At 39.8% G+C, this 21,896-nt stretch overlaps 2 protein-coding genes across 2 annotated transcripts in view; one reads left to right on the top strand and one right to left on the bottom strand.

Annotated features, from left to right (window-relative positions):
- Positions 1-4,904, top strand: part of ints14 (integrator complex subunit 14) — a 17,922-nt gene extending 13,018 nt beyond the window's left edge. Inside the window, exons 13-14 of the mRNA XM_065002743.1 lie at positions 949-1,014; positions 3,752-4,904. Of these exons, the coding sequence (XP_064858815.1) occupies positions 949-1,014; positions 3,752-4,000 (315 nt within the window). The 3' untranslated portion in view covers positions 4,001-4,904. The remainder of the gene's footprint in view (positions 1-948; positions 1,015-3,751) is intronic.
- hacd3 (3-hydroxyacyl-CoA dehydratase 3) lies at positions 4,817-21,860 on the bottom strand. Its single transcript, XM_065002838.1, has 11 exons — positions 21,682-21,860; positions 18,992-19,034; positions 18,645-18,718; positions 13,488-13,652; positions 12,399-12,447; positions 12,205-12,315; positions 11,634-11,761; positions 6,714-6,826; positions 5,960-6,066; positions 5,314-5,445; positions 4,817-5,100 (listed from the first exon to the last, which is right to left on the bottom strand). The coding sequence occupies exons 1-11, from the start codon at positions 21,763-21,765 to the stop codon at positions 5,024-5,026; spliced, it is 1,083 nt and encodes a 360-aa protein (XP_064858910.1). The 5' UTR covers positions 21,766-21,860; the 3' UTR covers positions 4,817-5,023.
- Positions 21,861-21,896: the final 36 nt, after the last annotated feature.

The raw sequence follows: 21,896 nt of genomic DNA, 5'->3' as shown, positions 1-21,896 counted from the left end.
AGATAACGGGCTGTAGAAATAGAAGCTAGCGGACTGCAGGTACAGATAACGGGCTGTAGAAATAGAAGCTAGCCGACTGCGGGTACAGATAACGAGCTGTGGAAATAGAAGCTAGCGGACTGCGGGTACAGATAACGAGCTGTGGAAATAGAAGCTAGCGGACTGCAGGTACAGATAACGAGCTGTAGAAATAGAAGCTAGAGGACTGCGGGTACAGATAACGGGCTGTAGAAATAGAAGCTAAGGGACTGCAGGTTCAGATAACGGGCTGTGGAAATAGAAGCTAGCGGACTGCAGGTACAGATAACGAGCTGTGGAAATAGAAGCTAGCCGACTGCTGGTACAGATAACGGGCTGTAGAAATAGAAGCTAGCCGACTGCAGGTACAGATAACGGGCTGTAGAAATAGAAGCTAGCCGACTGCAGGTACAGATAACGAGCTGTAGAAATAGAAGCTAGCCGACTGCTGGTACAGATAACGGGCTGTGGAAATAGAAGCTAGCCGACTGCGGGTACAGATAACGGGCTGTAGAAATAGAAGCTAGCCGACTGCAGGTACAGATAACGGGCTGTGGAAATAGAAGCTAGCCGACTGCTGGTACAGATAACGGGCTGTGGAAATAGAAGCTAGCCGACTGCGGGTACAGATAACGGGCTGTGGAAATAGAAGCTAGCGGACTGCAGGTTCAGATAACGGGCTGTAGAAATAGAAGCTAAGGGACTGCAGGTTCAGATAACGGGCTGTAGAAATAGAAGCTAAGGGACTGCAGGTTCAGATAACGGGCTGTAGAAATAGAAGCTAGCCGACTGCGGGTACAGATATCGGAGTCTTGATAGCCGAGTGGAATTATGAAAGACCATGATTGGAGATGTGTTAAGGCCTCACTGTAAGGATTATGTGGATTGGTTGAGAGGTGCTTGACTTCCTGTGTGTCAACTAATCAACAGACTGATGTGCAGAAGATCCTGAGGAACGCCAGGAAACTGCCAGAGAAGACTCAGACCTTCTACAAGGTACAAGCCCGTACAGGAGTTGTAGCGATGAGACAAGATAGTAACTACTAACAATTGGATACCATGAAATTGGAGAGGTACGGTACAGTGAGAAAGTTCTGGGATGGATACTTAAGTTTTCCTGATTTAACCTGGGTCATGTTCAATGGTTCGCAAACATGGAGGTAGAATCATTTCATTTTCCGTTGCAAAACGTTTTACAACGTTTTGATGTTGTGCCCTAATGAACACAATCCTGGTTCTGACCGCCTATTATTATGTTCACTCTATAATGGAGGTAAACTGATCTATTCATTCTATAATGGAGGTAAACTGATCTAGTCATTCTATAATGGAGGTAAACTGATCTATTCATTCTATAATGGAGGTAAACTGATCTATTCATTCTATAATGGAGGTAAACTGATCTATTCATTCTATAATGGAGGTAAACTGATCTATTCATTCTATAATGGAGGTAAACTGATCTATTCATTCTATAATGGAGGTAAACTGATCTATTCATTCTATAATGGAGGTAAACTGATCTATTCATTCTATAATGGATGTAAACTGATCTATTCATTCTATAATGGATGTAAACTGATCTATTCATTCTATAATGGAGGTAAACTGATCTATTCATTCTATAATGGAGGTAAACTGATCTATTCATTCTATAATGGAGGTAAACTGATCTATTCATTCTATAATGGATGTAAACTGATCTATTCATTCTATAATGGAGGTAAACTGATATATTCATTCTATAATAGAGGTAAACTCTGATCTATTCATTCTATAATGGAGGTAAACTGATCTATTCATGCTATAATGGAGGTAAACTGATTCATTCTATTATGGAGGTAAACTGATCTATTCATTCTATAATGGAGGTAAACTGATCTATTCATGCTATAATGGAGGTAAACTGATCTATTCATTCTATAATGGAGGTAAACTGATCTATTCATTCTATAATGGATATAAACTGATCTATTCATTCTATAATGGATGTAAACTGATCTATTCATTCTATAATGGAGGTAAACTGATCTATTCATTCTATAATGGATATAAACTGATCTATTCATTCTATAATGGATGTAAACTGATCTATTCATGCTATAATGGAGGTAAATTAATTCCTCTATATGTTGTCTATTGCTAGCAGCACCATTTCACATTCTGGGTCTGTAAATATACAGTTGAAGTCGGAAGTTTACATATATCTTAGCCAAATATATTTAAACGCAGTTTTTCACTATTCCTGACATTTAATCGTAGTAAAAATTCCCTGTTTTAGGTCAGTTAGGATCACCACTTTATTTAAAGAATGTGAAATGTCAGAATAATAGTAGAGAGTGATTTATTTCAGCTTTTATTTCTTTCACCACATTCCCAGTGGGTCAGAAGTTTACATACACTCAATTAGTATTTGGTAGAATTGCCTTTAAATTGTTTAACTTGGGTCAAATGTTTCGGGTAGCCTTCCACAAGATTCCCACAATAGGTTGGGTGAATTTTGGCCCATTCCTCCTGACAGAGCTGGTGTAACTGAGTCAGGTTTGTAGGCCTCCTTGCTCGCACATGCTTTTTTCAGTTCTGCCCACAAACGTTCTATAGGATTGATGTCAGGGCTTTGTGATGGCCACTCCAATACCTTGACTTTGATGCCATTTTGCCACAACTTTGGAAGTATGCTTGGGGTCATTGTCCATTTGGAAGACCCATTTGCGACCAAGCTTTAACTTCCTGACTGATGTCCTGAGATGTTGCTTTAATATATCCACATAATTGTCCGTCCTCATGATGCCATCTATTTTGTGAAGCGCACCAGTCCCTCCTGCAGCAAAGCCCCCCCACAACATGATGTTGGGATGGTGTTCTTCGGCTTGCAAGCCTCCCCCTTTTTTTATTTTTGTTTCATCAGACCAGATGACATTTCTCCAAAAAGTACAATCTTTGTCCCCATGTGCAGTTGCAAACCGTAGTCTGGATTTTTTATGGCGGTTTTGGAGCAGTGGCTTCTTCCTTGCTGAGTGGCCTTTCAGGTTATGTCGATATAGGACTCGTTTTACTGTGGATATAGATATTGTTGTACCTGTTTCCTCTAAAATCTTCACACGGTCCTTTGCTGTTGTTCTGGGATTGATTTGCACTTTTCGCACCAAAGTACATTCATCTCTAGGAGACAGAACGCGTCTCCTTCCTGAGCGGTATGACGGCTTGCGTGTTCCCATGGTGTTTCTACTTGCGTACTATTGTTTGGACAGATGAACGTGGTACCTTCAGGTGTTTGGAAATTGCTCCTAAGGATGAACCAGACTTGTGGAGGTCTACAATTTTTTTTCTGAGGTCTTGTCTGATTTCTTTTGATTTTCCCATGATGTCAAGCAAAGAGACACTGAGTTTGAAGGTTGGTCTGGAAATACATCCACACCAACTGACGTCAATTAGCCTATCAGAAGCTTCTAAAGCCATGACGTCATTTTCTGGAATTTTCCAAGCTGTTTAAAGGCACAGTCAACTTAGTGTATGTAAACTTCTGACCCACTGGAATTGTGATACAGTGAATGAATCTGTTGGAAAAATGACTTGTCATGCACAAAGTAGATGTCCTAACCGACTTGCCAAAACTATAGTTTGTTAACGAGAAATTTGCAGAGTGGTTGAAAAACAAGTTTTAATGTCTCCAACTGTACTTGGTGAATAAAAGTGATGTTTATTTAGTTGCGTGTCTCCATCTGCCCACCAGGAGCTGAACCGTCTGCGGAAGGCAGCGCTGGCGTTTGGTTTCTGGGAGCTGCTGAAGGGCGTGGCAGAGCTGTTGGAGAGGGAGTGTACCCTGCTGCCAGACACGGCTCACCCCGACGCAGCCTTCCAGCTGTCACACGCTGCCAAGCAGCTTAAACTGGCCTCCACAGGAGACTCCCAGTACGCTGCCTTCGACCAGAACATCAACCCCATGCACACAGACTTCTCTGGGGGAGGAGCTGGCATGTAGAGGAAGGAAGACTGCTTCTGAAATGGCCCTGTGACCTCTCTAATGCCCAGGAAGCTCCGATTCAAGTAGAGATGTTGGCCTGTGTCCTCTCTAATGCCCAGGAAGCCCCAATTCAAGAAGAGATGTTGGCCTGTGTCCTCTCTAATGCCCAGGAAGCCCCAATTCAAGAAGAGATGTTGGCCTGTGTCCTCTCTCACGCCCAGGAAGCCCCAATTCAAGTAGAGATGTTGGCCTGTGTCCACGCCCAGGAAGCTCCCGTTACGGCTTTGTAAGCGTTGTCAAAATGTTAGTTGCTCAGTGAAACTCCATATTTGGTGAGTAACTATCTTCATTTACTCCCGTTACAGCCGGTATGTAATTTCAGAAAATATCGAGAAAAACCTCTTCGGCACCTACAAATCAGAAGTCTACAACAGCTGGCCAATGAGGCTTTTTCCCCCCTCGATTCCTTGTACATTTGTATTTAGACCTAATAATGAAAAACTTAAATTTGTTGATTAACGGCTGTATTTTGACAATTTGAGCTTCCTGGGTTGTTAGAGAGGAGCCCTGTCGTGCACTATATAGGGAATAGGGTTCTGGTCTAAAGTAGTGCACTATATAGGGAATAGGGTTCCGATCTAAAGTAGTGCACTATATAGGGAATAGGGTGCTGTTTCGGACTATTAGAATGGCACACCAACTGTTAAAAGTTAAAGCTTCACATGTGTTTTTGACCATATCGTTTTTATAACTTTCCTAATGAATAAACTGAAAAAAAAAAAAGATTTCTTTTTTTCCAACGATGAGTATTTTTTATTAATTTTACCCAGGAAGTGGAACTGCTCATTTTTATTCAGCATATTAATTGACGTGACTTTTCCCCCTGAGGACGTTTGTTAGCAGTAAAACATCATACTGCAACGAGGAAAATTCCAAGGTTCTCCTAACTGGGACTTCTGGAAATGTTGAGGAAAAATACTGGAATTTAGTCAACCTAGATGAGATGATGGGAACAGGACAGGCAGCAGAGGTTGTTGGAGGTCAGTTAGACTTCCTCTTCTTGGTCCGGAACCTCTTCCTCCTCTGTTTGTACAGGTGGCGGAAATTGATGAGAAGCCCTGCAAACACAACAGACGAATATTGTTAAGTCATAAGTTGATGAACAATTTAAATATGGGGCGTCCATCTTTTTATATATATGAGGGTGTGGCCGATGTTGTTACATGTACACAGCCTTTAAAGATGGACACCTCAATATTGTCACAATGAGTAATTACCCTATAACTGCAAAGGTGGACAGTATGTATATTGATCCATTTTTCACAACTCACCGATGACCATGAGAGGTAGGTAGATATAGAGGACACAGGAGAAGCTGGCAGAGGAGCCCAGGGCCTCAGGTAGAGGGATACTGAACAGTCTGCTCTGGTCAAACACTGAGATGGACTGGACCACTGCAACCGCTGGAGAGGTAGGGGGGAAAGAGAACTGCTGAGTAAATGGACTGGACCACTGGAGAGGTAGGGGGTGAGAGAACTGTTGGGTATTCTGTCCATTCTTCAGGCTTCCCATTGCCTCTCTTAGTATTACTGTACACCCGTAAACTAACTCACCTTCAGACAGCACCCCCAGAGGGTACAGGACTATCCCGACGGTGTCCCCGTAAACTAACGCACCCCCAGAAGGTACAGGGGTATCCAGACGGTGTCCCCGTAAACTAACGCACCCCCAGAGGGTACAGGGGTATCCCGACGGTGTCCCTATAAACTAACGCACCCCCAGAGGGGACAGGACTATCCAGACGGTGTCCCTGTAAACTCACCTTCAGAGGGTACAGGACTATCCCGACGGTGTCCCCGTAAACTCACCTTCGGCCAGCACCCCCAGAGGGGACAGGACTATCCCGACGGTGTCCCTATAAACTAACGCACCCCCAGAGGGTACAGGGGTACCCAGACGGTGTCCTCGTAAACTCACCTTCAGCCAGCACCCCCAGAGGGTACAGGGGTATCCAGACGGTGTACCTCAGCCAGGTGATCGTCTTCCACTCTGTGTCGATACAACCCAGCATGTAGAATGGATACCTGGGGGGAGGAATGGATTTTCATTGGGGGAAAAAATGGCATCCTTCTGAAGACAAAAAGTAAAGCATAACATTTTCTTTGCTGTTATTCATGAGCTACAGATGTGTGTCAGTGTTGTGGAATAAAAGAGGGTAACATCTACAGAGGAAACTGGACAGATAACTTTACTATTGATCTTACACATGGCTGAGGAAGGTTCCTGACGATCGGCCATTTTGCTTCCACAGCCATACAACACACACACACACAGAGAGCATGAATGACCGACCCCTTTATGTACAGTAGGCTTATAATCCCACCTAAACATCTCTAAAACCACTCCAGAGGTAGAAGACAGTATATACCACCTAAACATCTCTATACCCACCTAAACATCTCTATACCACTCCAGAGGTAGAAGACAGTATATACCACCTAAACATCTCTAAAACCACTCCAGAGGTAGAAGACAGTATATACCACCTAAACATCTCTATACCCAACTAAACATCTCTATACCCACCTAAAGATCTCTATACCACCTAAACATCTCTATACCACCTAAACATCTCTATACCACTCCAGAGGTAGAAGACAGTATATACCACCTAAACATCTCTATACCCAACTAAACATCTCTATACCCACCTAAACATCTCTATACCCACCTAAAGATCTCTATAGCACTCCAGAGGTAGAAGACAAAGAAGACCACTGGTTTGTTGTGCATCTCCTGCAGGCTGCCGAGGATGATGAAGAGGATGAAGTTCCTACCAATCACCTGGAGATGAAGAGCACCACAGTACAGAGTCACAAACACCAGAGAGACTGGCAGAAAGACGTCAACTCCACAGTACACAGAGTCACAAACACCAGAGAGACGTCAACTCCACAGTACACAGAGTCACAAACACCAGAGAGACTGACAGAAAGACGTAGACTCCACAGTACAGAGTCACAAACACCAGAGAGACTGACAGAAAGACGTAGACTCCACAGTACAGAGTAGACTCCACAGTACAGAGTCACAAACACCAGAGAGACTGACAGAAAGACGTAGACCCCACAGTACACAGAGTCACAAACACCAGAGAGACTGACAAAGACGTCAACTCCACAGTACACAGAGTCAAACACCAGAGAGACTGATGTCAACTCCACAGTACACAGAGTCACAAACACCAGAGAGACTGACAGAAAGAGTACAGAGTCAAACACCAGAGAGACTGACAGAAAGATGTCAACTCCACAGTACAGAGTCACAAACACCAGAGAGACTGACAGAAAGACGTAGACTCCACAGTACAGAGTCACAAACACCAGAGAGACTGACAGAAAGACGTAGACTCCACAGTACAGAGTCACAAACACCAGAGAGACTGACAGAAAGACGTAGACTCCACAGTACAGAGTCACAAACACCAGAGAGACTGACAGAAAGACGTAGACCCCACAGTACACAGAGTCACAAACACCAGAGAGACTGACAAAGACGTCAACTCCACAGTCAGTCAAACACCAGAGAGACTGACAGAAAGATCAACTCCACAGTACACAGACTCCACAGTACAGAGTCACAAACACCAGAGAGACTGACAGTACAAAGTCACAAACACCAGAGAGACTGACAGAAAGACGTCAACTCCACAGTACAGAGTCACAAACACCAGAGAGACTGACAGAAAGACGTCAACTCCACAGTACACAGTCACAAACACCAGAGAGACGTCAACTCCACAGTACAGAGTCACAAACACCAGAGAGACTGACAAAGACGTCAACTCCACAGTACACAGTCACAAACACCAAAGACCAGAGAGACTGACAGTCAAACAAAGAGACGATGTCAACTCCACAGTACAGAGTCAAACACCAGAGAGACTGATGTCAACTCCACAGTACACAGTCACAAACACCAGAGAGACTGACAGAAAGACGTCAACTCCACAGTACACAGTCACAAACACCAGAGAGACTGACAGAAAGACGTCAACTCCACAGTACACAGTCACAAACACCAGAGAGACTGACAGAAAGACGTCAACTCCACAGTACACAGTCACAAACACCAGAGAGACGTCAACTCCACAGTACAGAGTCACAAACACCAGAGACTGACAGAAAGACGTCAACTCCACAGTACACAGTCACAAACACCAGAGAGACTGACAAAGACGTCAACTCCACAGTACACAGAGTCAAACACCAGAGAGACTGATGTCAACTCCACAGTACACAGAGTCACAAACACCAGAGAGACTGACAGAAAGACGTCAACTCCACAGTACACAGTCACAAACACCAGAGAGACTGACAGAAAGACGTCAACTCCACAGTACACAGATACACAGAGAGACTGACAGAAAGACGTCAACTCCACAGTACACAGATACCAGAGAGACTGACAGTACACAGTCAGACTGGTGACTGTGACTCCACGTAGAACGTTAGAAAAATCATTAAAACCGTTGTTAACACCTAATAACAATTTTATAAATACGCCATTACAAATGTAGAGTATGATGAACGACCACAGTAAACTACCCGTGTTGTAGAGTATGATGAACGACCACAGTAAACTACCCGTGTTGTAGAGTATGATGAACACTACCCGTGTTGTAGAGTATGATGAACGACCACAGTAAACTACCCGTGTTCCCTGATGCTGTCGGTGTTGTAGAGTATGATGAACGACCACAGTAAACTACCCGTGTTGTAGAGTATGATGAACGACCACAGTAAACTACCCGTGTTGTAGAGTATGATGAACGACCACAGTAAACTACCCGTGTTCCCTGATGCTGTCGGTGTTGTAGAGTATGATGAATGACCACAGTAAACTACCCGTGTTGTAGAGTATGATGAACGACCACAGTAAACTACCCGTGTTGTAGAGTATGATGAACGACCACAGTAAACTACCCGTGTTGTAGAGTATGATGAACGACCACAGTAAACTACCCGTGTTGTAGAGTATGATGACCACAGTAAACTACCCGTGTTGTAGAGTATGATGAACGACCACAGTAAACTACCCGTGTTGTAGAGTATGATGAACGACCACAGTAAACTACCCGTGTTGTAGAGTATGATGAACGACCACAGTAAACTACCCGTGTTGTAGAGTATGATGAACGACCACAGTAAACTACCCGTGTTGTAGAGTATGATGAACGACCACAGTAAACTACCCGTGTTGTAGAGTATGATGAACGACCACAGTAAACTACCCGTGTTGTAGAGTATGATGAACGACCACAGTAAACTACCCGTGTTGTAGAGTATGATGAACGACCACAGTAAACTACCCGTGTTGTAGAGTATGATGAACGACCACAGTAAACTACCCGTGTTCCCTGATGCTGTCGGTGTTGTAGAGTATGATGAACGACCACAGTAAACTACCCGTGTTCCCTGATGCTGTCGGTGTTGTAGAGTATGATGAACGACCACAGTAAACTACCCGTGTTCCCTGGTGTTGTAGAGTATGATGAACGACCACAGTACACTACCCGTGTTCCCTGGTGTTGTAGAGTATGATGAACGACCACAGTAAACTACCCGTGTTGTAGAGTATGATGAACGACCACAGTAAACTACCCGTGTTCCCTGATGCTGTCCCGTGTTGTAGAGTATGATGAACGACCACAGTAAACTACCCGTGTTCCCTGATGCTGTCGGTGTTGTAGAGTATGATGAACGACCACAGTAAAGTATGCTGTCCCGTGTTGTGATGAACGACCACAGTAAACTACCCTTGTTGTGTTCCAGTAAACTGATGTTCCCCTGGTGTTGTAGAGTATGATGAACGACCACAGTAAACTACCCGTGTTCCCTGGTGTTGTAGAGTATGATGAACGACCACAGTAAACTACCCGTGTTCCCTGATGCTGTCCCGTGTTGTAGAGTATGATGAACGACCACAGTAAACTACCCGTGTTCCCTGATGCTGTCGGTGTTGTAGAGTATGATGAACGACCACAGTAAACTACCCGTGTTCCCTGATGCTGTCGGTGTTGTAGAGTATGATGAACGACCACAGTAAACTACCCGTGTTCCCTGATGCTGTCCCGTGTTGTAGAGTATGATGAACGACCACAGTAAACTACCCGTGTTCCCTGATGCTGTCGGTGTTGTAGAGTATGATGAACGACCACAGTAAACTACCCGTGTTCCCTGATGCTGTCGGTGTTGTAGAGTATGATGAAGCGACCACAGTAAACTACCCGTGTTCCCTGGTGTTGTGATGAACGACCACAGTAAACTACCCGTGTTCCTGGTGTTGTAGAGTATGATGACCACAGTAAACTACCCGTGTTGTAGACAGTACGACCACAGTAAACTACCCGTGTTCCCTGATGCTGTCCCGTGTTGTAGAGTATGATGAACGACCACAGTAAACTACCCGTGTTCCCTGATGCTGTCGGTGTTGTAGAGTATGATGAACGACCACAGTAAACTACCCGTGTTCCCTGATGCTGTCGGTGTTGTAGAGTATGATGAACGACCACAGTAAACTACCCGTGTTCCCTGGTGTTGTAGAGTATGATGAACGACCACAGTAAACTACCCGTGTTCCCTGATGCTGTCCCGTGTTGTAGAGTATGATGAACGACCCGTGTTCCCTGATGCTGTCCGTGTTGTAGAGTATGATGAACGACCACAGTAAACTACCCGTGTTCCCTGATGCTGTCCGTGTTGTAGAGTATGATGAACGACCACAGTAAACTACCCGTGTTCCCTGATGCTGTCGGTGTTGTAGAGTATGATAAACGACCACAGTAAACTACCCGTGTTCCCTGATGCTGTCGGTGTTGTAGAGTATGATAAATGACCACAGTAAACTACCCATGTTCCCTGATGCTGTCGGTGTTGTAGAGTATGATGAACGACCACAGTAAACTACCCGTGTTCCCTGATGCTAAACTACCCGTGTTCCCTGGTGTTGTAGAGTATGATGAGCGACCACAGTAAACTACCCGTGTTCCCTGATGCGGTCCCGTGTTGTAGAGTATGATGAACGACCACAGTAAACTACCCGTGTTGTAGAGTATGATGAACGACCACAGTAAACTACCCGTGTTCCCTGATGCTGTCGGTGTTGTAGAGTATGATGAACGACCACAGTAAACTACAGTGCCTTGCGAAATTATTCGGCCCCCTTGAACTTTGCGACCTTTTGCCACATTTCAGGCTTCAAACATAAAGATATAAAACTGTATTTTTTGTGAAGAATCAACAACAAGTGGGACACAATCATGAAGTGGAACGACATTTATTGGATATTTCAAACTTTTTTAACAAATCAAAAACTGAAAAATTGTGCGTGCAAAATATCCAATAAATGTCGTTCCACTTCATGATTGTGTCCCACTTGTTGTTGATTCTTCACAAAAAAATACAGTTTTATATCTTTATGTTTGAAGCCTGAAATGTGGCAAAAGGTCGCAAAGTTCAAGGGGGCCGAATAATTTCGCAAGGCACTGTACCTGTGTTCCCTGATGCTATCGGTGTTGAAGTGGCGTTTGTGCCAACAGCGAATGCTTAGATTGAAAGTAGAGTACCTGAAAACGCAGACAGTACGATACCTGTATAAAAGCAGGAACAACCGCAGCCTTGACCACTCCAAACATAGCATTGAGGACTTCTACACTGGCTAATATTTGGCAGAAAAACATCACGTCGGAGATGGTGTAGAATGTGTCATAGATAGAATCTGAAAGGAAAACAGTTGAAAATATATGTCATGCCATGTCCTTCACTGCCAGAGTTGACAATTTACACTGTTTTCTGAACAGCGAACTCAGCCAGACTGGATGACACACAGGCTCAAACAACCTCATGTCTAACTGAAGTGATTCACCTCGTCCCAGTATAAAGAGTCGGATGGTCATGTCTAACTGAAGTGATTCACCTTGTCCCAGTATAAAGAGTCAGATGGTCATGTCTAACTGAAGTGATTCACCTCGTCCCAGTATAAAGAGTCAGATGGTCATGTCTAAGTGATTCACCTCGTCCCAGTATAAAGAGTCAGATGGTCATGTCTAACTGAAGTGATTCACCTTGTCCCAGTATAAAGAGTCAGATGGTCATGTCTAACTGAAGTGATTCACCTCGTCCCAGTATAAAGAGTCAGATGGTCATGTCTAAGTGATTCACCTCGTCCCAGGATGAAGAGTCGGATGGTCATGTTGACGAAGATCCAGGAGAAGCCCAAGAACTGAACCAGGTTGTAGGTGAACAGAAAAGCTTTCTTCAGAGTGATGTATGCTGGGAAGGAATTCACAATAGGTCACATGTCACATTCTCTGCCTATATTTCTTACACATAAAAATACAGTGTGTTGTACTCACAGTCCTCTGACAGCCTTGACTCCATGTTCAGTCGATTCTTTTTCTCCTCCTGGAAAGTTACAACACAACGAATATACATTAAGTGTTCTATATTGTTATGAATCAATTATAGCATATACATATGAAGTAATCACTGTCCCATTGTGCTATGCTTGATGCTCTTCCCTCACCGCAGAGACAGGCAGGCAGACAGACACAGGCAGACAGACAGGCAGACAGACAGACACAGGCAGGCAGACAGGCAGACAGACAGACACAGGCAGGCAGACACAGGCAGGCAGACACAGGCAGGCAGGCAGGCAGGCAGAAAGACACAGGCAGACACAGGCAGAAAGACACAGACAGACAGACAGGCAGGCAGGCAGGCAGGCAGACACAGGCAGGCAGACAGACACAGGCAGAAAGACACAGACAGACAGACAGACAGACACAGGCAGAAAGACACAAGCAGACAGACACAGGCAGGCAGACACAGGCAGACACAGGCAGACAGACACAGGCAGACACAGGCAGACAGACACAGGCAGAAAGACACAGACAGACAGACACAGGCAGGCAGGCAGGCAGACACAGGCAGAAAGACACAGGCAGAAAGACAGACAGACAGACACAGGCAGGCAGGCAGGCAGACACAGGCAGACACAGGCAGGCAGACAGACACACAGACACAGGCAGGCAGACAGACACAGGCAGGCAGGCAGACACAGGCAGAAAGACGCAGGCAGACAGACACAGGCAGGCAGACACAGACAGGCAGACACAGACAGAAAGACACAGGCAGACACAGGCAGAAAGACACAGGCAGACACAGGCAGAAAGACACAGACAGACAGACAGACAGACACAGGCAGGCAGACACAGGCAGAAAGACACAGGCAGAAAGACACAGACAGACAGACAGACACAGGCAGAAAGACACAGGCAGAAAGACACAGGCAGAAAGACACAGACAGGCAGAAAGACACAGGCAGACAGACAGACACAGGCAGGCAGACAGACACAGGCAGGCGCTGTCTCTCATTAATGAGCCTTATCTGCTGTAACACCAAATGTATCCTGACATCCTGAATTAGCATTACAGGACGTCACCTTCTCCCGTAGCTCCATCTCAGCGTCAGACTCGTCCATCCAGCGGTCGAAGTCAGGAGCCAGGAACAGAGGTTTCTTCTCCTGTAGGGTGAGTCTGTCCCACCAGCCACTCAGCTGCTTACGCACTGTGATGTTAACCTGGCGTTGGGTCGACCTGTGGCTCACCTGGAGAACACATGATATCTATTAGATTAGAATAACCAACACACACACACACACACACACACACCATCTAGTAAACACAGTCTATTATTCAGAATAGTCTAGTTAACAGTATATTATTATTCAGAATAGTCTAGTAAACAGTATATTATTATTCAGAATAGTCTAGTTAACAGTATATTATTATTCAGAATAGTCCATCTAGTTAACAGTATATTATTATTCAGAATAGTCCATCTAGTTAACAGTATATTATTATTCAGAATAGTCCATCTAGTTAACAGTATATTATTATTCAGAATAGTCTAGTAAACAGTATATTATTATTCAGAATAGTCCATCTAGTTAACAGTATATTATTATTCAGAATAGTCCATCTAGTTAACAGTATATTATTATTCAGAATAGTCCATCTAGTTAACAGTATATTATTATTCAGAATAGTCCATCTAGTTAACAGTATATTATTATTCAGAATAGTCTAGTTAACAGTATATTATTATTCAGAATAGTCTAGTTAACAGTATATTATTATTCAGAATAGTCCATCTAGTTAACAGTATATTATTATTCAGAATAGTCCATCTAGTTAACAGTATATTATTATTCAGAATAGTCCATCTAGTTAACAGTATATTATTATTCAGAATAGTCTAGTAAACAGTATATTATTATTCAGAATAGTCTAGTTAACAGTATATTATTATTCAGAATAGTCTAGTTAACAGTATATTATTATTCAGAATAGTCTAGTTAACAGTATATTATTCAGAATAGTCTAGTTAACAGTATATTATTATTCAGAATAGTCCATCTAGTTAACAGTATATTATTATTCAGAATAGTCCATCTAGTTAACAGTATATTATTATTCAGAATAGTCTAGTAAACAGTATATTATTATTCAGATTAGTCCATCTAGTTAATTAGTATATTAGTTATTCAGTAAACACAGTATATATTATTAGTCTAGTTAACAGTATATTATTATTCAGAATAGTCTAGTTAACAGTATATTATTATTCAGAATAGTCTAGTAAACAGTATATTATTATTCAGAATAGTCCATCTAGTAAACAGTATATATTATTATTAGTCTAGTAAACAGTATATATTATTATTAGTCTAGTAAACACAGTATATTATTATTAGTCTAGTAAACACAGTATATTATTATTAGTCTAGTAAACACAGTATATTATTATTAGTCTAGTAAACACAGTATATTATTATTAGTCTAGTAAACACAGTATATATTATTATTATTAGTCTAGTAAACACAGTATATATTATTATTAGTCTAGTAAACAGTATATATTATTATTAGTCTAGTAAACAGTATATTATTATTAGTCTAGTAAACACAGTATATTATTATTAGTCTAGTAAACAGTATATATTATTATTATTAGTCTAGTAAACACAGTATATTATTATTAGTCTAGTAAACAGTATATATTATTATTAGTCTAGTAAACACAGTATATTATTATTAGTCTAGTAAACAGTATATATTATTATTAGTCTAGTAAACACAGTATATTATTATTAGTCTAGTAAACACAGTATATTATTATTAGTCTAGTAAACACAGTATATTATTATTAGTCTAGTAAACAGTATATATTATTATTAGTCTAGTAAACACAGTATATTATTATTAGTCTAGTAAACAGTATATTATTATTAGTCTAGTAAACAGTATATATTATTATTAGTCTAGTAAACAGTATATTATTATTAGTCTAGTAAACACAGTATATATTATTATTAGTCTAGTAAACAGTATATATATTATTAGTCTAGTAAACAGTATATATTATTATTAGTCTAGTAAACAGTATATATTATTATTAGTCTAGTAAACAGTATATATATTATTATTATTAGTCTAGTAAACACAGTATATTATTAATAGTCTAGTAAACAGTATATATTATTATTATTAGTCTAGTAAACACAGTATATTATTATTAGTCTAGTAAACAGTATATATTATTATTATTAGTCTAGTAAACACAGTATATTATTATTAGTCTAGTAAACACAGTATATTATTATTAGTCTAGTAAACACAGTATATTATTATTAGTCTAGTAAACACAGTATATTATTATTAGTCTAGTAAACACAGTATATTATTATTAGTCTAGTAAACAGTATATATTATTATTATTAGTCTAGTAAACACAGTATATTATTATTAGTCTAGTAAACACAGTATATTATTAATAGTCTAGTAAACACAGTATATTATTATTAGTCTAGTAAACAGTATATATTATTATTAGTCTAGTAAACTGTATATATTATTATTAGTCTAGTAAACTGTATATATTATTATTAGTCTAGTAAACAGTATATATATTATTATTATTAGTCTAGTAAACACAGTATATATTATTATTATTAGTCTAGTAAACAGTATATATTATTATTATTAGTCTAGTAAACAGTATATATTATTAGTCTAGTAAACACAGTATATTATTATTAGTCTAGTAAACACAGTATATTATTATTAGTCTAGTAAACACAGTATATTATTATTAGTCTAGTAAACACAGTATATTATTATTAGTCTAGTAAACAGTATATATTATTATTAGTCTAGTAAACAGTATATTATTATTAGTCTAGTAAACACAGTATATTATTATTAGTCTAGTAAACACAGTATATATTATTATTATTAGTCTAGTAAACACAGTATATATTATTATTATTAGTCTAGTAAACACAGTATATTATTATTAGTCTAGTAAACACAGTATATATTATTATTAGTCTAGTAAACACAGTATATTATTATTAGTCTAGTAAACACAGTATATTATTATTAGTCTAGTAAACACAGTATATTATTATTAGTCTAGTAAACACAGTATATATTATTATTATTAGTCTAGTAAACACAGTATATATTATTATTATTAGTCTAGTAAACACAGTATATATTATTATTATTAGTCTAGTAAACACAGTATATTATTATTAGTCTAGTAAACACAGTATATATTATTATTAATAGTCTAGTAAACACAGTATATTATTATTAGTCTAGTAAACACAGTATATTATTATTAGTCTAGTAAACAGTATATATTATTATTATTAGTCTAGTAAACACAGTATATTATTATTAGTCTAGTAAACACAGTATATTATTAATAGTCTAGTAAACACAGTATATTATTATTAGTCTAGTAAACAGTATATATTATTATTATTAGTCTAGTAAACACAGTATATTATTATTAGTCTAGTAAACACAGTATATTATTATTAGTCTAGTAAACACAGTATATTATTATTAGTCTAGTAAACAGTATATATTATTATTAGTCTAGTAAACTGTATATATTATTATTAGTCTAGTAAACAGTATATATATTATTATTATTAGTCTAGTAAACACAGTATATATTATTATTATTAGTCTAGTAAACAGTATATATTATTATTATTAGTCTAGTAAACAGTATATATTATTATTAGTCTAGTAAACACAGTATATTATTATTAGTCTAGTAAACAGTATATATTATTATTATTAGTCTAGTAAACAGTATATATTATTATTATTAGTCTAGTAAACACAGTATATATTATTATTAGTCTAGTAAACAGTATATATTATTATTAGTCTAGTAAACAGTATATATTATTATTATTAGTCTAGTAAACAGTATATATTATTATTATTAGTCTAGTAAACAGTATATATTATTATTATTAGTCTAGTAAACACAGTATATATTATTATTAGTCTAGTAAACAGTATATATTATTATTAGTCTAGTAAACAGTATATATATTATTATTATTAGTCTAGTAAACAGTATATATTATTATTAGTCTAGTAAACACAGTATATTATTATTAGTCTAGTAAACAGTATATATTATTATTATTAGTCTAGTAAACAGTATATATTATTATTATTAGTCTAGTAAACACAGTATATATTATTATTAGTCTAGTAAACAGTATATATTATTATTAGTCTAGTAAACACAGTATATATTATTATTAGTCTAGTAAACACAGTATATTATTATTAGTCTAGTAAACACAGTATATTATTATTAGTCTAGTAAACACAGTATATTATTATTAGTCTAGTAAACACAGTATATTATTATTAGTCTAGTAAACAGTATATTATTATTATTAGTCTAGTAAACAGTATATATTATTATTATTAGTCTAGTAAACACAGTATATATTATTATTAGTCTAGTAAACAGTATATATTATTATTAGTCTAGTAAACAGTATATATTATTATTAGTCTAGTAAACACAGTATATATTATTATTAGTCTAGTAAACACAGTATATTATTATTAGTCTAGTAAACAGTATATATTATTAGTCTAGTAAACACAGTATATATTATTATTAGTCTAGTAAACAGTATATATTATTATTAGTCTAGTAAACAGTATATTATTATTAGTCTAGTAAACAGTATATTATTATTAGTCTAGTAAACAGTATATTATTATTAGTCTAGTAAACAGTATATATTATTATTAGTCTAGTAAACACAGTATATTATTATTATTAGTCTAGTAAACACAGTATATATTATTATTAGTCTAGTAAACAGTATATATTATTATTAGTCTAGTAAACACAGTATATTATTATTAGTCTAGTAAACACAGTATATTATTATTAGTCTAGTAAACACAGTATATTATTATTAGTCTAGTAAACAGTATATATTATTATTAGTCTAGTAAACAGTATATATTATTATTAGTCTAGTAAACAGTATATATTATTATTAGTCTAGTAAACAGTATATATTATTATTAGTCTAGTAAACAGTATATATTATTATTATTAGTCTAGTAAACAGTATATATATTATTATTATTAGTCTAGTAAACACAGTATATTATTATTAGTCTAGTAAACAGTATATTATTATTATTAGTCTAGTAAACACAGTATATTATTATTATTAGTCTAGTAAACACAGTACCTCTGTCTTCACAGCTTTAAGAAACGGCAGACTAAACTGATAATCATTCTGTCCTCTTGCTCCATGGCCCTGGGCTGGAAACAAAGAAACAAAATGATCATTTGTTTCTTCAAAGCCATGCTCTCATGGTAGGCGAATGAGTCTTCAAAGCCATGCTCTCATGGTAGGTGAATGAGTCTTCAAAGCCATGCTCTCATGGTAGGCGAATGAGTCTTCAAAGCCATGCTCTCATGGTAGGTGAATGAGTCTTCAAAGCCATGCTCTCATGGTAGGCGAATGAGTCTTCAAAGCCATGCTCTCATGGTAGGTGTCTTCTAGTTGATAATACTGTAATAAAGAATACGTACCCCTGAATTGGAGGACATTATCATGCACGCTGATGTCAAGATTCTGCAAGAGAAGAGAAGACAGTTCAGACTACATTATGAGTTGCTCCTCTTTAGACTCTACCAAAGAGGATACAGACTACATCATGAGTTAAAGTTGCTCCTCTTTAGACTCTACCAAAATGAAGACAGACAACTAGTTTGTGTTGTCGATGCAAATGAAAGCAGTCAGGACTCGTTATCAGCCCCTAGTCTATCTGTGAAGAGGAAGTCTCGCTATGTCAAAACACTATCTTCAAACACCATCTCCATGCACTTAAGATGTAGACCACACTGATGTTATTTACCACCTCTGAAGAAGCCCGCTAGCCACTCTGAAGAAGCCCGCTAGCCACTCTGAAGAAGCCCGCTAGCCACTCTGAAGAAGCCCGCTAGCCACTCTGAAGAAGCCCGCTAGCCACTTCTGAAGAAGCCCGCTAGCCACTTCTGAAGAAGCCCGCTAGCCACTCTGAAATGGCCTGCTAGCCACCTCTGAAGAAGCCCGCTAGCCACTCTGAAGAAGCCCGCTAGCCACTCTGAAGAAGCCCGCTAGCCACTCTGAAATGGCCCGCTAGCCACCTCTGAAATGGCCCGCTAGCCACCTCTGAAGAAGCCCGCTAGCCACCTCTGAAGAAGCCCGCTAGCCACTCTGAAGAAGCCCGCTAGCCACTCTGAAGAAGCCCGCTAGCCACTCTGAAGAAGCCCGCTAGCCACTCTGAAGAAGCCCGCTAGCCACCTCTGAAGAAGCCCGCTAGCCACCTCTGAAGAAGCCCGCTAGCCACTCTGAAGAAGCCCGCTAGCCACTCTGAAGAGGAGCCCGCTATGTCACCTGACTCAGTTATTATGCCCGCTAGTGACCAGTAAAATGGCCCGCATCACAGTGACTCACCTCTGAAGACATCCAGTGACTCAGTTATTCTGAACACATCACAGTGACTCAGTTATTATGAACACATCACAGTGACTCAGTTATTATGGACACATCACAGTGACTCAGTTATTATGGACACATCACAGTGACCAGTTATTATGGAGCATCACAGTGACTCTTATTATGGACACATCACAGTGACTCAGTTACCTCTGAACACATCACAGTGACCAGTTATTAGAACATCACAGTGACTCAGCCAATTATGGAACATCCAGTGACTCAGCCATTCTGAAGAAGCCAGTGCCACTTATTATGCCCGCATCACAGTGACTCAGGATAATGGATATGTCCCCGTGACTCAGTTATTATGGACACATCACAGTGACTCAGTTATTATGGACACATCACAGTGACTCAGTTATATCACAGTGACTCAGTTATTATGGACACATCACAGTGACTCAGTTATTATGGACACATCACAGTGACTCAGTTATTATGGACGCATCACAGTGACTCAGTTATTATGGACGCATCACAGTGACTCAGTTATTATGGACGCATCACAGTGACTCAGTTATTATGGACGCATCACAGTGACTCAGTTATTATGGACACATCACAGTGACTCAGTTATTATGGACGCATCACAGTGACTCAGTTATTATGGATACATCATTCTCAGAAACACAAGCATACAATTGTATTTATATTCTATTCTGGGGCGGTAGGGTAGCCTAGTGGTTAGAGCGTTGGGTCAGTAACCAGCAGGTAGCATAGTGGTTAGAGTGTTGGGCCAGTAACCAGCAGGCAGCCTAGTGGTTAGAGCGTTGGGCCAGTAACCAGCAGGTAGCCTAGTGGTTAGAGTGTTGGGCCAGTAACCAGTAGGTAGCCTAGTGGTTAGAGCGTTGGGCCATTAACCAGCAGGTAGCCTAGTGGTTAGAGTGTTGGGCCAGTAACCAGCAGGAAGCCTAGTGGTTAGAGCGTTGGGCCATTAACCAGCAGGTAGCCTAGTGGTTAGAGCGTTGGGCCAGTAACCAGCAGGAAGCCTAGTGGTTAGAACGTTGGGTCAGTAACCAGCAGGTAGCCTAGTGGTTAGAGCGTTGGGCCAGTAACCAGCAGGTAGCCTAGTGGTTAGAGTGTTGGGCCAGTAACCAGCAGGTAGCCTAGTGGTTAGAGCGTTGGGTCAGTAACCAGCAGGTAGCCTAGTGGTTAGAGTGTTGGGTCAGTAACCAGCAGGTAGCCTAGTGGTTAGAGTGTTGGGTCAGTAACCAGCAGGTATCCTAGTGGTTAGAGCGTTGGGCCAGTAACCAGCAGGTAGCCTAGTGGTTAGAGTGTTGGGCCAGTAACCAGCAGGTAGCCTAGTGGTTAGAGTGTTGGGTCAGTAACCAGCAGGTATCCTAGTGGTTAGAGTGTTGGGTCAGTAACCAGCAGGAAGCCTAGTGGTTAGAGTGTAGAGGTGGCAGGTAGCTTAGTGGTTAGTGTTGGACTAGTAACCGAAAGGTTGCAAGATCAAATCCCTGAGCTGACAAGGTACAAATCTGTCGTTCTGCCCCTGAACAGGCAGTTAACCCACTGTTCCTAGGCCATCATTGAAAATAATAATTTGTTCTTAACTGACTTGCCTAGTAAAATAAATCAAAATGATTTTCTATAATGCAATGATAGCCTACTCAGTCACATTAGGGCTACATCCTCATGCTAAGGGTCGATTCTCAACCCAATGTGAACTTCGGAGTACAGTGTTTGTGAGCGGTGTATTTATTGCCTCTGGGTGACAGGTCCTCTCTCCACTCACCTGCGCGTCAATCAGCTCCACTCGCAGGTAGATGTCCTCATGCCGCTGAGCCCAGTAGACGTGAGGAGTCAGCGTCTGCTGCATCGCACCTGTTGAGAATATCAGCACAATTCACGAAAGCATGAAAAAAAAAAACTAAAATAACATGCCGGACGATGTGTCTCTCTTGCGGAAGCCGTCGAGGAGCCAGAATATTCTATGGAACTAGCGTGCGC

Source organism: Oncorhynchus nerka, linkage group LG17, assembly GCF_034236695.1.
Source record: "Oncorhynchus nerka isolate Pitt River linkage group LG17, Oner_Uvic_2.0, whole genome shotgun sequence".
NCBI lineage: Eukaryota > Metazoa > Chordata > Actinopteri > Salmoniformes > Salmonidae > Oncorhynchus > Oncorhynchus nerka.
This window is presented reverse-complemented; position numbering and strand designations above follow the sequence as displayed.

Coding starts and splice junctions, on each gene's coding strand:
- hacd3 (XM_065002838.1), bottom strand. CDS start 21,765: ATGCAGCAGACGCTGACTCCTCACGTCTACTGGGCTCAGCGGCATGAG. Junction 12,316..12,398: donor GTCAAGGCTGTCAGAGGACT/GTGAGTACAACA, acceptor ATTCCTTCCCAG/CATACATCACTCTGAAGAAA. Junction 5,101..5,313: donor CCTACCTCTCATGGTCATCG/GTGAGTTGTGAA, acceptor TTGTGTTTGCAG/GGCTTCTCATCAATTTCCGC.